At 40.2% G+C, this 16,160-nt stretch overlaps 1 protein-coding gene across 1 annotated transcript in view; it reads right to left on the bottom strand.

Annotated features, from left to right (window-relative positions):
• HHAT (hedgehog acyltransferase) overlaps nt 1-16,160 on the bottom strand; it is a 166,689-nt gene that overhangs the window by 111,817 nt on the left and 38,712 nt on the right. Inside the window, exon 8 of the mRNA XM_035322159.1 lies at nt 10,595-10,630. Within this exon, the coding sequence (XP_035178050.1) occupies nt 10,595-10,630 (36 nt within the window). The remainder of the gene's footprint in view (nt 1-10,594; nt 10,631-16,160) is intronic.

Raw genomic sequence — 16,160 nt, 5'->3', positions numbered from 1 at the left:
CACACTCAGAAGTGCCATACGGAGTCCCCAGAGAGGAAAAGTCTGGAAGTATTTTGAAGTCCTTCATATCTGGATATAGATTTTGTTCAATTACAAACAGGAACGTGGCCTGAGCTCCTAAATGCATAGTCATCACGCTGCAGTGAAGCACAAATAAACCCAAGGTAGATAACAACAATACTAACAGCACTCTGATTTCAGTATAAGGTGATAACAAGGACAGCACAGCCTATTTAAGTAACATACAGAGACTGAGACAGACTTTTTTGTTTTCTTTTTTTCTAAGCAGCAGTATTTTTGCTGCTGCCTCTTTAACCAAAAAGTCTCCTGGAAACTGTTCTGTAGCTACAACGCTGTCAGCCTGTCTACCAGCCTACAGACACACTTCTGCTTTTCATTTGAGCTGAGTGTTTGCAAAAATTTCAATGAACACAGTTATTATTACTTTTCTTAGACACTCTGTGCAGCCTGCAGAGGGTGGCTAATCTCTCCTCCGTGGTGAGGTCAACTCTGCCTAGGTCGCTACCGAACAGTATTTGCTCCTGAGTTGTGCTGCACTCTGAGAGCATTCAAATGAGAAAAGTTACCTGAGCAACTCATGGCTTGCTGTTTTGGCTCACCTTTTCCATTCACCCAGAAAAGATCATTTTAAAAAGATGTGTTTGAGTTTGGCGGAACTCAAAGAGAAACACTACTAAAATTTATATTCCGATGTCAGCTCCCAATCATTGGTCAAAAAATTAAGGTCACTATTTTAAAATACCGTGCCTCACTAGCAGGTTAAAAATGTCTATGTTTAATATTTTCAGAGCAATAGTCTAATCCAGATTTGAAAAGCAATTCATTGTACCAAAATACTAGATACATTTTAAAGTAATCTCTAAATCTACCAGAACTAGCACAGGGCAATACCATTATCCTTATAGCTAGATGAGATAGTATTTATTATATAATACTCGCACTCACAAAGAACAGTAGAGCAATACTTATCACTTAGACATCCTTATATTCTTTACATCAGTCCAGGTGGAATTCTGCTTTATTTCATACTTTTTAAGTTTGGAGTAACATCATCCAACTCAGGCAAGCAAACTCCATTTTGCTATTCACGTAGAACAGAACACCAGAGGCTGGCTGAAAAGTGGAGCGACTTTTCAATGTCCATTTATGTTGTTTGCAAGAAAACACTAAATCTTCTTCAAGAGAAAGCAAACACGAACTGCACTACAGCTGATAAAAAGTATTATCCTTTGGTTTTCATGACCTTTGCTCATTCTTCAGAACTGCACAGAGGTACTGCAGTTACATTTTGGGATACACTAGGAAGCCTACAGCACATTTCTTTACTACTTCAGACAGTACGATATGTAAAAGTCTGCAGCTTTTGACCCCTTTCCTTAAAAATTATGAGTTCTACCCAATTATTATTTATTTCTGAACTCAAAGATAGAATCTGCATGAGGTTTTGATCCATATGCTGTAATTTCTTCAGGAGTTAGGTAAGGACTGTTCCCCATTAAGCTGCGTATCTTAATATATATTTGCAAATAAGGTAACTGAGTTTATAAACGATTTATTGATTTTTCCTTAGTTTCTAAAAAGACTTTTTTATTGCAGTTCTCTACTTGCATTCATAATCTGACCAAGTAAAAGCAGTTAAGAGCACGTACAGGTTGCAAAGAAAAACAATATTTCCTTTTTTTTTGTTTGTTTACCCTAAATTTATATCTGTGATGGACTGTGATTCCAAATCCAAGTTACTTCCTGTCCTGTTTTGTCATCTGTTCTTGATGTTATGTAAAGAGCTTACAATAAATAACAACGTTGAGCTCTTATATAGCATTTTTAATCCACAGATCTCAAAGCATTTTACAAAGGATGACCGTCATCCTACTTCAGCTATGAAAAGAAAAAGCATAGAGAACTTCAGGGTGAAACTCTGATCTTCCTGAATTCCCACAGTCCACAATGAAGCCAGGATTTTACCATACATCACAGCAACACACAGGTCAGCCAGAACTTTTGGGGTCAGCATTTGTGTCCTCAAATAGCCATGTCCCAGAGCCTTTCAAAACACTGGGGAACTGTGATCTGCACTCAGCAGCAACTCACAGACCATTTAGGATAAATCCAGAGAGAATATGGCTTTCAACACAGTATCTTATTCTGCTTGGCATTCACTAGAGTATCTCCCTGTCCCACACAGGCAGCACTTTTAAGCCCTGTACTCCACCTTCTCCTGGTTATCTTGCTTACAGCTCTAAACACACTAACATTGCCATCAGTGTTGTAAATAACCGCAGTCAAGCCTTCCACCCAGGGTTTACTGCTGAAATCAATACTACTGCAGACAGAAACACAGACATCAAGGTCTAATGACGCCACTCAGGTGTCTCAAAGTATTTTTACCTCCATGCTGAAACCCTAAATCCACCAGATCTGTAGGGAAGCAGGTATGAGTAATCAAGCCTCCTGCCTTCATCCTTTTTGTTTCTCATGCTCACTCTTTGCACCTTTCCTTACCGTAGATGTTTAAGTGCAGAGACTTCCTTTGCTCTGGTACTTCTGATGGAAAATCAGAGAATCCAGAACGAGGTGTACATGCTGGTCATACTGGACAGACACTGAGCACCTGGGGTATACACACAGCCGGGGGGGCAAGGAGTGAAAGTGGACTGTGTATTAACACCCACACTGTTACTGGGGTATTGATCTGATCAGCAATGCTGCATGCCACTGCAGTACCATACAGTGAGCAAGCAGAAGTATCTGTCTCAGTAACACAGCTGACAACGTACTACCCAGATATGAGGATCTGAGAAAAATTAGGAATTCGGATTAAAGCTAAGGGGTTGTTGTTTTGTCATTCTGCATCACCAGTGGCCTCAACAACCCACGTCTGCAAGGCCACACCTGATCATCACACCTTAAAAAATCGCCTTAACAGGTGACCGTGTGGCTGTGCACCCAGGCGAGCCCTGTGACCCCGAGCACAAGGACCAAGGGCCGTGATCTTCAGCAGAGTGCAGAGCACATCTGTCCCCGCAACACTCCACGTGCAAGAGAAACACATGCAAGCCGTGCTGCACGCAAGGCTGCAGGTGGTCGTTGTGTATTCCTCTGTTTTAGTGCACGTATGCTGTTCTGAGCAGCTGCTCCTGGAGTCCCGCACGTTACACAGACTAGCCGCTGTCCGAACTGGTAGGCTCAGGGAGGGAAGGCAGGTGCACAAAGCAGAGGAGGTCACGGAACAGACCGCACCTTCCCTGCTGCGCATTTTCTGAAGTGAGCCTGCCCTCCCAAACCACAGCCGTACAAGTGAAGCCCAAGGGAAGCACTAAAGACGAGCTGCAGCTCGGCTGTGCGAGCCGCCACAGCAGCTCCGCGGCCTCGCCCCGCTTCCCGCCGGCGGTGACCGAGCGGAGCGGCCGGCAGCCCCACGCCAGGCCCAGGCCGCCCTCTGGCGGCGCCAGGCCGCACGCCCGGCCGAGAGGTCCAGAGAGACGAAAACCCACATACATTCCAGCCAAATCCGCGGTTTTCAGTCAAAAACGGGGACAAAAATGTTTCCGTGACGTAACTTCACCCGCACATGCTTTCGCCTCTCACACTGACAAGCATCCTTTGATCTAGCTCCACGAAGCTACTCAGTGAAATTGTTTAAAAGTGGCCTGACGTGAATGCTACAATGCTTCACGTTCCACAAACTGTGCATTTCTTGCTTATAGATAGGAACTGAAATGCCCTGCAACAAAAATAACAAACTGTTTTAATTCACAGTTGCAACACATAAACACGACGAGATCTGTACCTTGTTAATCCCGACTTCCCCACTCTAACAGTTTAAGTTAAATGTCACATTTACATAACATTTACATAAAGATTCCATTTTGTTTATACAAAACCCAGCCTTATTTTTGCAACATGCTCAATGCTAATTTATTATGAAACAACAGATTGTTTTCTCTATTTTAAGAAAAGACTTAATTCTGAGAAGGCATTTGAGAGACTGCAGTTGTTCTGAATGTTCTGAAGCAATTTGACATCATTTTTCATTATTCTCTGATCATTTTTGTTTGTTTGTTTGTTTGTTTTTTTTTTTTTTTTTTTTTTTTTGGACAACCTTAAGGTTTTTGGACTCTGTCCCACTCTAAGCAAAGTGCCTCAGCTGATTTTATACATCGTAGTTGTTTCTGCAGTTCATACTTAGGTCTGGTACGCACACAACAGAACATCCAAAGAGCCTCCCACTGCAACCCACAGGAGCTTAGCTCTGGATTTTAAGGGCTGTAAGGCTAGATCTTGTTGTTGAACACTTTTTAGAAGCTTCCAGGCACTGCTCTTTTCTATTATTATTCTTTTTATTTTTATGTCACTTCAGCATTATCACCGATTTCACCAGCAACACAACTGGACCTTCTGAACTGCAAAACCTCCAGCACGTATGAAAGCAGAGCTCACAGGATTCTGCGATGTGGCTCGATATATCCGCAGTATTTTATAAAAGAGCTAAAGATTTCCATTCCTCCATGCAGGAGTCTCTGAGGTTAAATTGATTGCTGTTCTGTTTTGTATTTTAGAACTTCCAAATGAGTTCTGCAGAACCCCTAAGGTCACACATTGAACGTAAATTTAAACAAGAAAAAACTCCAAAGCTAATACCACTACCTCTTCACAGTAATACACACTTAAGCATTAAAACTACTTATAAATTAGACACAAAACCATTCAATTGCATCTACTCATTACTAGATAAATTGCTTTTATTATCAACAAGACTATCTTGCCGATTTTTGAATGTGCCAAATTAACCTCACAATTTCAAGTCTCTCTTCAAAGGCTTTCTCCAGTACATCGTATCTATATCACAGGCTGTACGAAAGACAACAAGAAGCCCCTTTTATTTTTCTTAGCTCCCTGGCTAAGGAAGTATTGTTACAAAGGGGTTTCTTGTCCAAAAGGATGTTTTTTTCCTGTGTAACTTGGAAACAGCAGTTTGTGTGTTAGTCTGATCTCCTCTAGAAGCTTGTTTCACAGCCAGACACCCTCAACCGAAAATGCTGCTTATGCAACTTCCACTGGCTTTTTTATCTGCACTTCTCCAGAAGAGCACAGTGATTCAAGGCAGACAAAACTGGTGAACAGTTGTGATAACCTCATGCCCTACTAGCCCTTGCTTGGTTTAAAGGCAGAAAGGATGCAGAGGAGAATAACAGCACTGCAGTTGCATTTATCTTAGGCACAGTAATCCCACCTGCACATGACAAACTAAGTACCAGCATCACTGCATTGTTTCTCAGGAAACATATCAGTAGATGAAGGCAGAATAATGCAGCATGCCACTTGCCTCTTTGGCAGATTTTCCCCTGAACATTAGGTTTTGTGCTGCTTTGGTGATTAGATTTTGTTTTCTTTCATTTACATATGGTGCTGCTTAATCACTAGAGCACCTTTGTGCCAGTACTGGTCCAAGCGAGAAGAACAAGACAGGGACATACAATGGGTAACACACACACACACACACACACACACAAAACAACAACAACAAAAAGACAACACCACCTTTTAGGGCACCACACTGTAGTCTCAAGGAGTATTATAATCTGTTAGTTTTTCTTCAAGGTGTCTGAGTGAAGGTGAGGGCTGTTCTGTGGCCATTTTTTAAAGGCAAAAGACTAAGGCTACATGCAGACCAAAAGCATGGCCTGAAAAGACAGAAGGGAAGTGCTGATGGTGAAAGCTACTGAGGCAATATTAGGGGAGTGGATAGGGATCAAGAAGACAAAGTTGTTGTGATCTTATCCATACCACCTATTGCTAAGCGTCTGTGGAGTGAACAACCCACAGAGCCACACTCAAGATTTTGTTCTCAAGTACATAATTTGGCTTGCTCCATAAGACGGTTTGAGCATACACTGTTGTTCACCCAGTAAGTATGGCTACATGACCAGGACAGAGTGAACTGAGAAGCCAAGCTTTTTTGACAAAGCAGATGCACTGAAACAGAAAAACAGAGAAAGAATGTATCTTTGAAGTCATTAGGTGTAAAATCCCACAAAGTCAGAGGCAGTTATCCAAATGCCTCTATTGATCCTGTTTCAAGACAAGTAGAATCTCTTTAATACTGTGCTGTCTAGCCCAGCTACAGTATATTAGACAATCAATAGTATTTTATAGGCAGACATGTTCAAAGCAGCACCAGAGACTGTATAGCATCAGCATTTGTATTTGGCTCTCAGAAAAGGGCAATCTTTTAGGCTACACCCCTTGTCACCCCCCAGCAGAACATCTGCATCTAGATGATGGAGCCCAGAATCACCACGGAATGGAATTAGGGAAGGGATGCAATACAAAGCAAAAGGGACTGCTGCAATCAGATGTTGACTTTCCAAGACCTAGTTGTGTTAGAAGGGGAAAGTTCAGATTTGTATTTTTATTATTATTTCTAAACAGACAAAATACTGACAGCAAGAAGTTTTTTTGTTGTTGTTGTTGTTGTTGTTGTTTTCTCTCTCTCTCTCTCTCTCTCTCTCTGAACAGTAGGGATATAGCTGTCTTAAGCTTGGGATAGCTTGAATATTGTTGAGGACTTCAGTGACTCAACACATTGTGTAGTCACATCATGGGGTTACACTTAGGGAGCAACTTCTTGACATCTCACTAAAGAATTGTCTTTTGGAGCACTTCAGAAAAAGCTTGACTTCACAGGAACTGATTTTAGAGGTACCTCTCTGGACAGAGTAGCATAAAAAGGACAAAAAATTTTGTTTTAATGTACTGAACAATCCAGTTATCAAATAGTTCACTAACAGAGTAATAGCTCTGTTATCCTTTTGAGTTGCATGGAGACATGTAGAGTCCTGTGGGATTCGAAGAAGAAATAGAACAGCAGATGAGCCAGCTGATGAACAGACCTTTCCTTGCTATCTGCTTTTTCCATGAGAGTGCCATATGTAGAAGCAATCCCTCTTTCTCCATGGAACCACACTGCCCTTGCATGCAGGTGTCCCAGTTGAAACTAAAATCTATAGATGTGGCAAAACATATATTAACATTTGATCCTAGAACCCAAACTATGCCTTGTTTCATCTGAGAAAAACTAGAAAAGAGGATGGGTTTTGAAGTTTTGAATTTGCAGAACATTTGTGGCCAGAAATAAGCAAAACCTATATAACCTGCAACTCTCAATAAGCTGAAGTTATCGCAAAGCACAGGGGCAGCTGTGAGCACTACTAACAGATGGGCACATCTGGGTGATGTTATAGGTATGTGGTCCTGCAGCTCTTTTCAAAGCCACATCTGTACTACAATGAATGATTCACATTTTTTCAAAGTCTCAGCAGCGCTGAAAGTGGGGAGATCTTTCAAAAGGATCATGCCTCCAGGAACTGTCATTCTTCTTCACTGCCCTCATCAGCCTTGCCCTAAAGGAAGGACTGTTTGGCATTAAGACAGTAAATATTCTCATACATTCAAGATTTTATTTCATCTAATGCCCTAGTCTCAGCACTGGATGAAATGGCTTCTGTGAGGCAACAGAACCATGCAGCCTTTCTTGTTCTTTCCCCTTTAAATTGCTACTCCAAAGGCTACTTCTTTGCATTCCAAACTCTGATAAATCACCCACTGCTCCATAACAAGAATGCCTAGATTTATAAAACATAGGACTTTGCCTTTTTTTCCCTATACTGATGATGAAAAAAATATTGTCTGTGCAGTGATTTGAATAACACTGATTAATAATTCTGCTGAACCTAAAAGAAGAGGCAACAATTACTTTTTCTATATCACCATGTGAAAACAGTAGGAAAATGATCTTCAAGTATGGTATTACAACTTAATGGGTAGTATAAAAACAGTTTTCATCATGAAAGTTTTCATCATTAAATTGTTGATCTTTCCCCCATGAATTTTCAGGATCCTTGTTTCAAACAGTACACAATTCATAGATTTTCTACACTTCTACAATTCTGCTTTTTGTTATTATTTCACACACAGCAGCCCAAACTGTGAAAAGGACTTCTCATGACAGCTACTATATGAACACAAGAGAAAATATGCAAGTTCTTGGGAGCAGAGACCAGTTAAATAGACAAAAATAATGAAGGCAATAACTGTCTAAAGGTCACATGGCACCGTGGCAGAGACAAAAGTAATACCAAGTCTCCTGTACCCTAGTCCAAAAGTCATCTACTAAACAATGGCTTCCTTTTCTTTTCTAATAAAGGAAACCCAAGCAAAATTCATACTGCTATAACAGAGGGGAACAGTATTTCCTCCTTAACAGTACAGTTACAGAGGAAGATGTCTGAGGACTTCCCAGGTTAATAACAGGGGGAGGTAACAGACTGAGAATGAAGTATTACTAAAACTGCCTCTAAGTGAGAGTAACACACTGCACTGGACACACAGTGGGCTTTGAAAAAAGGACGTATTAGTCAAACAGATGACATTCAACTCAATCAAATTCAGTACTTGCTGTCCAGAGATTATATGAGCATATAACTCCAATACTTCATCTCCAGAGGATGTAAAACAACACAGTATATAAGTATTATCATCTTATATTCTGTGGCAGGAGCATTACCAGTGGCTCAGAGTTAGTACATTGGTGCTTACTATGATTCCATTCTTGGTTAAGAAGTTACCTGCTTTCCCAGGAGACCTTGCTGTGCAGAGTATTCCCTGTACAACATATTTCTAAATACATACACGTACAGCATAGTTCTAAACATTTCTTATATGATTAAAAAAATCTGATCAAAATATAGATGTGACTAGTTTTATAGAATGGATACCAGAACTTAAATACACTGAGTAGTAAAAGCTGTATCTACATATTGAAATGTAGACTTCTTTAGTGATACTGACACTACAGCTTCAGTGCAGAGAGCTGTATGAAATGTTTCTGTGTTACAAGTGAAGAAATATGTAAAATAACTTAAGATCTACAGCTCAAAGGTTATGTGATGTCAGGACAGGGGAGGTTGCCTGTACAACCGTAATTCAGACTTCATTCTCTGTGACAAAGACTTTATTGGTGTGATCTCATATCTTTTTTTTTTTTTTTTTTTTTGTATTTCATTTAAACCACAAAAGCATGGTGGTCAATAGGAAACTACCCAGCATTTTTCCCATCAAGGCATGCCCTTTGTATTACTGTTTGAGTGGTACCCAGACCTTGTACAGATACAGAATTACTGTTTTTTTCCCAGATTTTGACATGGAGTCGATAATCTAGAGGTGAAACTGAATCTGAAAGGGGTATCTTAGATGCCATTAGATGCCATCAGCAGCAAGAACACTCAGGAGTAATGCTGAACCTAAGGCAGAGAAATGCTTGTAGGCATTTGTTCTTCTGTCTGGAGCTGTATGCTCCCTGTATAAGCTAGAGTCAAGGGCAATTAGCAGGGTACTGAAAACAAAAACAAAACAAAACAAAACAAAACAAAAAAGCACGCTTTGAGTGTGTGACCAGAGTGGTGAAAAGCAACCAGGAACAACCACCCCCCTTAAGAGCTCCAAGAGTCTGTGAACCAGTGCTGCAAATCCCTGCCTTGAGGCTGCAAGGACTCATACCTGTGAAAGCTTCACAGAGAGCATTTATCCAGGATATACAACACAGGAGCCTAACAGAATGAGCTCAAGTAGCAAGGCTAGATCAAGGGAAGCCTAAGTTCACCTGGTCTTTATGGAGGGACAATCAGCATGTTCTGTTTCACTGTATGTCTTAATTCCGGGTTAGTTCTTCCAAGGTAAAAGCCTTCACAGATGGGTATTGCTCAGTTGTGAGAGGGGCAACGATTTAGTGAGGTGAAATAATTGACAAAGAGTTCTCTGAGGGCCTTAAGACGATAGCAAACTTTTCCATCTTTTACAATACATACTGCATTTCTTTGTAAATATAAGTAGATAGGTATGTTATTGAGAATGAATGCAAACACATTTTTAGTGGACACCTGAGACTTTGCTCACACAAAAGAACTCCAAACAGCAAAAACAGTTCCTCAGTGTAACATTCAAATGCATTAACCTCCCTTTTCTTCTTGAAATGCCCTGCTTTAATCATGATATTCCTCCCAATGTCAGTGAACAAAACACACAACAATTACTGCTTATTCATCTTCAGAGTACAGTCCAGCCCCTGCATCCAATCTATCAAGTTTTCTATTGAGGAAAACAAAACTCTCCTCCATGGAGTCACAATTGTCTATAAAATCCAAGGCCTTATTAAAAAAATATGAAGGTGCTTGAGTTTGCTGTGGAAAAAATACTTAGAAAAATGTTTGCTTTTCTCCAGTTAAAAAAAAAAAAAAAAAAAAAAAAAAAGATGAAGGAAAAATATACAAATACAAATATACTTCCTCAGAATGACTGGAACACCTCTGCTGAAATTTCCTGAATGAAGGATTTCCTGAATGACTCCTGAAGAGGTTCCTTAAGAGTCCAATCCAAATAGTAAAAGTTTCTGAAATATAAAAGGTGATCTCGCCACAGAAAGTATCAAGCAGTATCAAGTTCAGATGGCTTTCTACACTAACAACAGAAACGCTTTTTGATATGGAATTGCAATTCAAAATAAACATGAGCTTACCTGACCAGAAAGCGATGGAGCCCAACATCAAAACTTCTGTAAGAAAAAAGATTTACCATATTTTAATTATTAAAGAACACTACCTTGATGGGTATTATATACTGTATTTCAAAATAATTATTATCCAAAATAAATACAAAATTTTTGATTGTTTTATGAATGACAAAAGCTGCATATGCAGTTTCCTTTATCTAATGACACGGCATTTACTATGTTCACCACATGGAAAGATTTAGATTCATGTTAAAAAGCTCACCAATCCATTGTTTGATGTTTTCTTCAAGAAAGCAGTAACATTCAGAGCAGCATAACACAAATAAAGCATGAATATGAATTACTGAAAAAAAAAATATAGCATCCTTATGACCATTGAGTCTGCTTGTTTACTGCGCAACACATGCTTACTCCAAGGAAAGGTAGATCCTTTCCTTTGATCTCCTCTGTGCTGCACTAGAAGGCAAGGAATTGCTTTGAATTCTCTCCATGAAAGAATAATCGGAGCTCCCTTATTTCTCCTTCAGATACATAACGTATATTGAGATGTAGGCCTTGCAAGCCTGTTCCTCACAATTCTGGTGAGGAAGGCAACTCTGAGGACTTTTGACAGCACGTACAAGTTAAATCACCTTGAAGGACAAGAACCATGCCTGAAAACCCGGGGACTCACAACACCCACCCGCAGTTAATATCAGCATTTTTTTCCCTTTTCTGTGCTTCCTCCATTGCTCTGCCAGCTCATGAGGAACAAGCTCCCCAACCACGTACTAGCAAATCCTTGACACTACAGGAAGGCTAAACATCTGCTGATTTCTGAAATTTTCCTCATGTCTGAAGTATGTTCCATTTTGATGGGACTATCAATATAATCCCAGATTAACGGTGTGCATAATGGCACAACTGGAAAATGATTCTTATTTTCAGTACTGAACTTGCTCTGAAACAGGCTTACATTCCATACACAATCTGAAAACATTTTAGCAAATATTAAGCTCTTGAGCAGCCTGTTCCAAAAAGCCTAATCGGTCATCTGAGTTCAACATGATTTTATTTCAATACTAGCGCTTGCAGTGTGCTGCCTTCTACCTGAAGCAGCAAGAGAAATCATCAGATACTGTTCTTAGTGGCATCCTGATAACTGAAGAGAGCTGTAGAAATTGTAGACATTAACTTGGAGGGAAATTCCACCGAGTCAGCAGGGTGGAGAGGAGGGCAGTGAATTTCTTTTGTAAAAACTGCCTCAGTATGGAAAAGGCATTCTGCCAAGGACATGAACATGGTCATCGTAAAACCTTTATTTTTACATTCCTTTCTTAAAAGCATTCCCCATCGTATATTATTGTTATATTACTGTGTAGTTAGTTACACTGCAGAAAGTGCATCTCTTATCTTTCCATATTCCTCCTGCTTAGAGGCATACTGTAATTTGGCTCCTACTCTTCACTAAAATATTCTGTGCTGTACAGGAGAAGTCTTGTGTATCAGAGCTGTCCACAGTCTGTATTCATAACCCTGAAAGCCTTCTGTTCCCAGGACCAAACACTTCGGTATGTTTGTGCTGGAATGGGGAGAAGAGAGCTTGTACAGTTCCAGGGAAGTGTTGCATAATGAACGAACAGCTATCTTAAGCATCTTCAGACAAGCTCATCTTCTCAGGTACTACTGGCTACCTCTGCTCACAATGACCATATCTTCCACTGTTTGTTTCCGTGACTGAAGTTTCTGAAGGGACAGAATAAATACTGAGTTTCTTGAGTGCAGGGATGTGGAGCATAAGAATATCACCACTTTTGACACTGAACAGAAACTTGAAGGACTTGGCCTAGAATGGCCATAGAAACTGAATGGTCCATCTGCCCTGAGAAGTTCAGAGCTGTAGTAGGTTGGGATGGACAAAGCTGAGGGAGAGTGGGTTCAACGAGAAAGAGAGAAAGCGACAGTTGGCTGTAGAATTATGTGCCATCCTTTCACAACATAATGACCTTCCTACTAATAAGATTTACAACAGTCCATTATTTCATATTGGCTACCACAATTAAAATACCTCCACAAAATTTTCCGTAAATATTAAAAATGAACATGCACAGACCCAATTTTCTGCAATAAATGAAAAGGGTAGAAAAAAGATCAGAGCCTCAGTTGGTAAAAATCAGTGCAGACAAACAGGCCCCATTATTCCTCAGGTTGATGCTCTACTGATAGATTTCACCTGACTACAAAGGATTCTCAACTTTTCACTGTTTAAGTAGTAATTTAAAGATACAACTACGCTAGAACCAACAGAATTACAAGAATATACAGTAGTGTCAAAGCGTGTGTCTACATCTTAAAGATACCTCAGGACAATAACATTATTTCCAAAAGCAAAACCAACAATGCTGAACAGTCTCAAAATACAAATGGGAGAACTAGTCACGTTACTAGAGATCCAGAAGACTATGGATGTTAGATACACACATTTTTAAGCACCTAAGATAATGAATAGAGACATTCCAAGGCAAAAAGACTGAAAAACTAGGATTCCAGAGGGCTGGTTTTGCCAAGACACTACCAACAGATACTTCCAATTGTTCTGCTTATTCATGCTTAAATACTGCATTTGAGTCTACAAGAAAGTGACCTGAAAATAAAATCAGACGGCAATGGCAAGAGATGTAGTTAATTTTTCTATTATCAGATGAGGAAAAAAAAAAGAAAGAAAAAAAAAGAAGCAAATAAGCAACTTTAATAAAGCAAAAATAATTAAATAAATAATCATGTTGCAATTGATTAATAATTTCATAGTGATCCCTTCAACACCACCTATCAGACATGCCAGGATGCCCCTCACAAGTAACTCAGAATTAAGTATGCAATATAAGCATTGACACAATCATTCTATAAAGTGAACTTACTTGATACTGCAATGTAATATATGACCAGCTTCACTCAGCTTGTTCAACAGTGAACTTCACTGCAAAACATAGGATTTACCTAGTATCCTTTGCACTTCTGTGTGCCTCAGTTACAGAAAAAGTGGCTTCACTTTCTGAAATCCTCTAAGTAGCACAATTTCCTCTCTCCAAAGGAAGTTTTAATTAAATTCTAAAGTAACAAAAGAAAGGACATCCAAAGCAAAATGAGTAAAAAAATATTTTCCAGCTAAATTCTCTACAGTGCTGAAGTGTCAGTAATATAATACACTATTTTAATTTTTGGAGATGTAACTGATAAAATCTGGAGATTCTACCTAGAGTATCTTTAGAATCTTGCCTAGTTAAAGGGGAGATTATTTCACTTCCATTTCATAATCATGTTACTCACTGCAGGCAATCTGATAGCTATTTTCTTTACAAAAATGTCTCCAACTCAGTTCATCTGAAGGTTTGCATCTTGAATCACAGTTCTGTATCTGTATGCAACTTTAATGTTTTTGTTAAGCGTAGAAGTTTTATTTTTTGGTACATTTCAGCAGAAGGTTACACATGTAATCCTTTACAATCAAATGCATTTTTCCCCAGCATGTTAACTAGAAATCAGTGACTAACAATATATGTATGCTAAACCAGCAAGGACCTCTTCTGAAATATAATCTTTGAAATCTGTCTGTAAGCACACATCTTTGCCCTCAAGATGGTTTTAAAATGATTTCACTGGCGTGCAGTTTCTGCTTGGAAAGCTAAAGGCATAATGCAACAAGCTGCCTCCAAATTTGCATGCAGCACAAAGTTCTTATATAGAGGAAAGACAGGAAAAGGCAGAAACATGCTGGTATGAACCACAGTTGGTAGGAAAAGCACATTCACTAAAAATACAATCCTGAGGATTCCCAGAAAAAAAGTACATAAATCCTCTTTTTGTTCCTGGGATGAGAAAAGCACACACATATATATATGTATATATGAAAATGAAACGGGCAGAACAGTGACAAGCTCCTGTTTATGGTGCAATTAGGGTATCAGATGAGTCATTTTTTCCCTTTGTGTGATGTGTATTTTGCACTCACTCTTAAATTTCCATTTGTCCAATTCCCCTATTGTCCAATTGTCCTCACTTTGAAATTCCGTGCCTGCTACTTAACCTAGAGCTGCCTAATGTAGGCTGGTGCTTACTGATACAAATCAGGACCAAAGAACAGTTGGGACCCTCACCTGGGAGCTGGTGCATGCTTTTCTGCCTACCTATCCTAAGTGCAGCACAGGTCAGCAGCTTTGATAGCTCCCAGCAGACCTGGGGATCCAATCACAGAATCATTAAGGTTGGAAAAGACATGCAAGATCATCTGGTCCAACCATCACCCTACCACCAGTGTCACCCACTAAGCCACATCCCTAAGCACCACGTCCAACCTTGCCTTGAACACCCCCAGGGACGGTGACTCCACCACCTCCCTGGGCAACCCGTTCCAGGCCATTCCCTCTAGTCCTATCACTAGTTACCTGTGAGAAGAGGCCGACCCCCAGCTCCCCACACCTTCCTTTCAGGTGGTTGCAGAGAGCAATAAGGTCTCCCCTGAGCCTCCTCTTCTCCAGACCAAATACCCCCAGCTCCCTCAGCCGCTCCTCACAGGACTTGTGCTCCAGGCCCTTCTCCGGCTTCGTAGCCCTTCTCTGGACACACTCCAACACCTCAATGTCCTTCTCATAGTGAGGAGCCCAAAGCTGAACACAGCACTTGAGGTGCGGCCTCACCAGAGCAGAGTACAGATCACCTCCCTGTAATAACAGGCTTTTGTTTCCTGAGCACCTCCATCCAAACACCTATCCCGTTCTTTCTACACGCATATTATACGTTATTTGATGGACTATTTATGGTCATGCTTCCCACAGCACTGTGCCTTTACCTGAGGTCAAAACTCAGGTTCCCTCATAGCAGAGCTGTGCAGCCCTTTTGTATTCAACTTTTAAATCCAGTGAAGTTACGCCACCATAGGTTATTTAAGGATCTGACCCCACACCTACCTAGATTAACACTGCTGCTCATTATCTGTGTTAAAGAATTGCCCTTCTATTTGGCTCACTCAAGGACCCCATCTCACAACAAGGTTTGATTGGGAGGCCTCATTCCCAATGATTCACAGCATAAAAGAAAGTAAATGCCACGCACATATCAGGATCATATTAATCAATTTAAAGTTACGCTTGTTACTGGAACCCCTTCTGTATAATCCTAATTGCATTATTTGAATTGCCAAACCCTCATCTTATATATACATATTTTTAAACCATGTGCTGAAGAGAAGCGAGCACAACTTTGTCTTCCAGCAGATCCTCCCTAGGACTGCTGGGCTGCACGCTATTCCTGGAAACAAAGCCCAACAACTCATGCATCATGTAGCATAATCTGGGAAGTATTTGGCTGGTCACACACTTCAGTGAGGATACCTGTTGTAAGCAGGGGAAATGGCTCCATTCTGAAATACCTTATCTGCGCAGACTTACAATGGGACACCTCAAAGAAGGAAGTGGGAGCTAATTATCTTCTCATTGTCTTCAAGACAAAAAGCATAACAAGAGTTACTGCCATGACATCACAGACGAGGGATGGAAATCAAATCCATGCTGTTTAAAGAGTATGAAATTATTACTCT

The sequence above is a fragment of the Oxyura jamaicensis genome, chromosome 3 (genome assembly GCF_011077185.1).
Source record: "Oxyura jamaicensis isolate SHBP4307 breed ruddy duck chromosome 3, BPBGC_Ojam_1.0, whole genome shotgun sequence".
NCBI classification, from domain to species: Eukaryota; Metazoa; Chordata; class Aves; order Anseriformes; family Anatidae; genus Oxyura; species Oxyura jamaicensis.
Note: the sequence above shows the minus strand (reverse complement) of the source record. Positions and strands in the feature narration are given on the sequence as shown.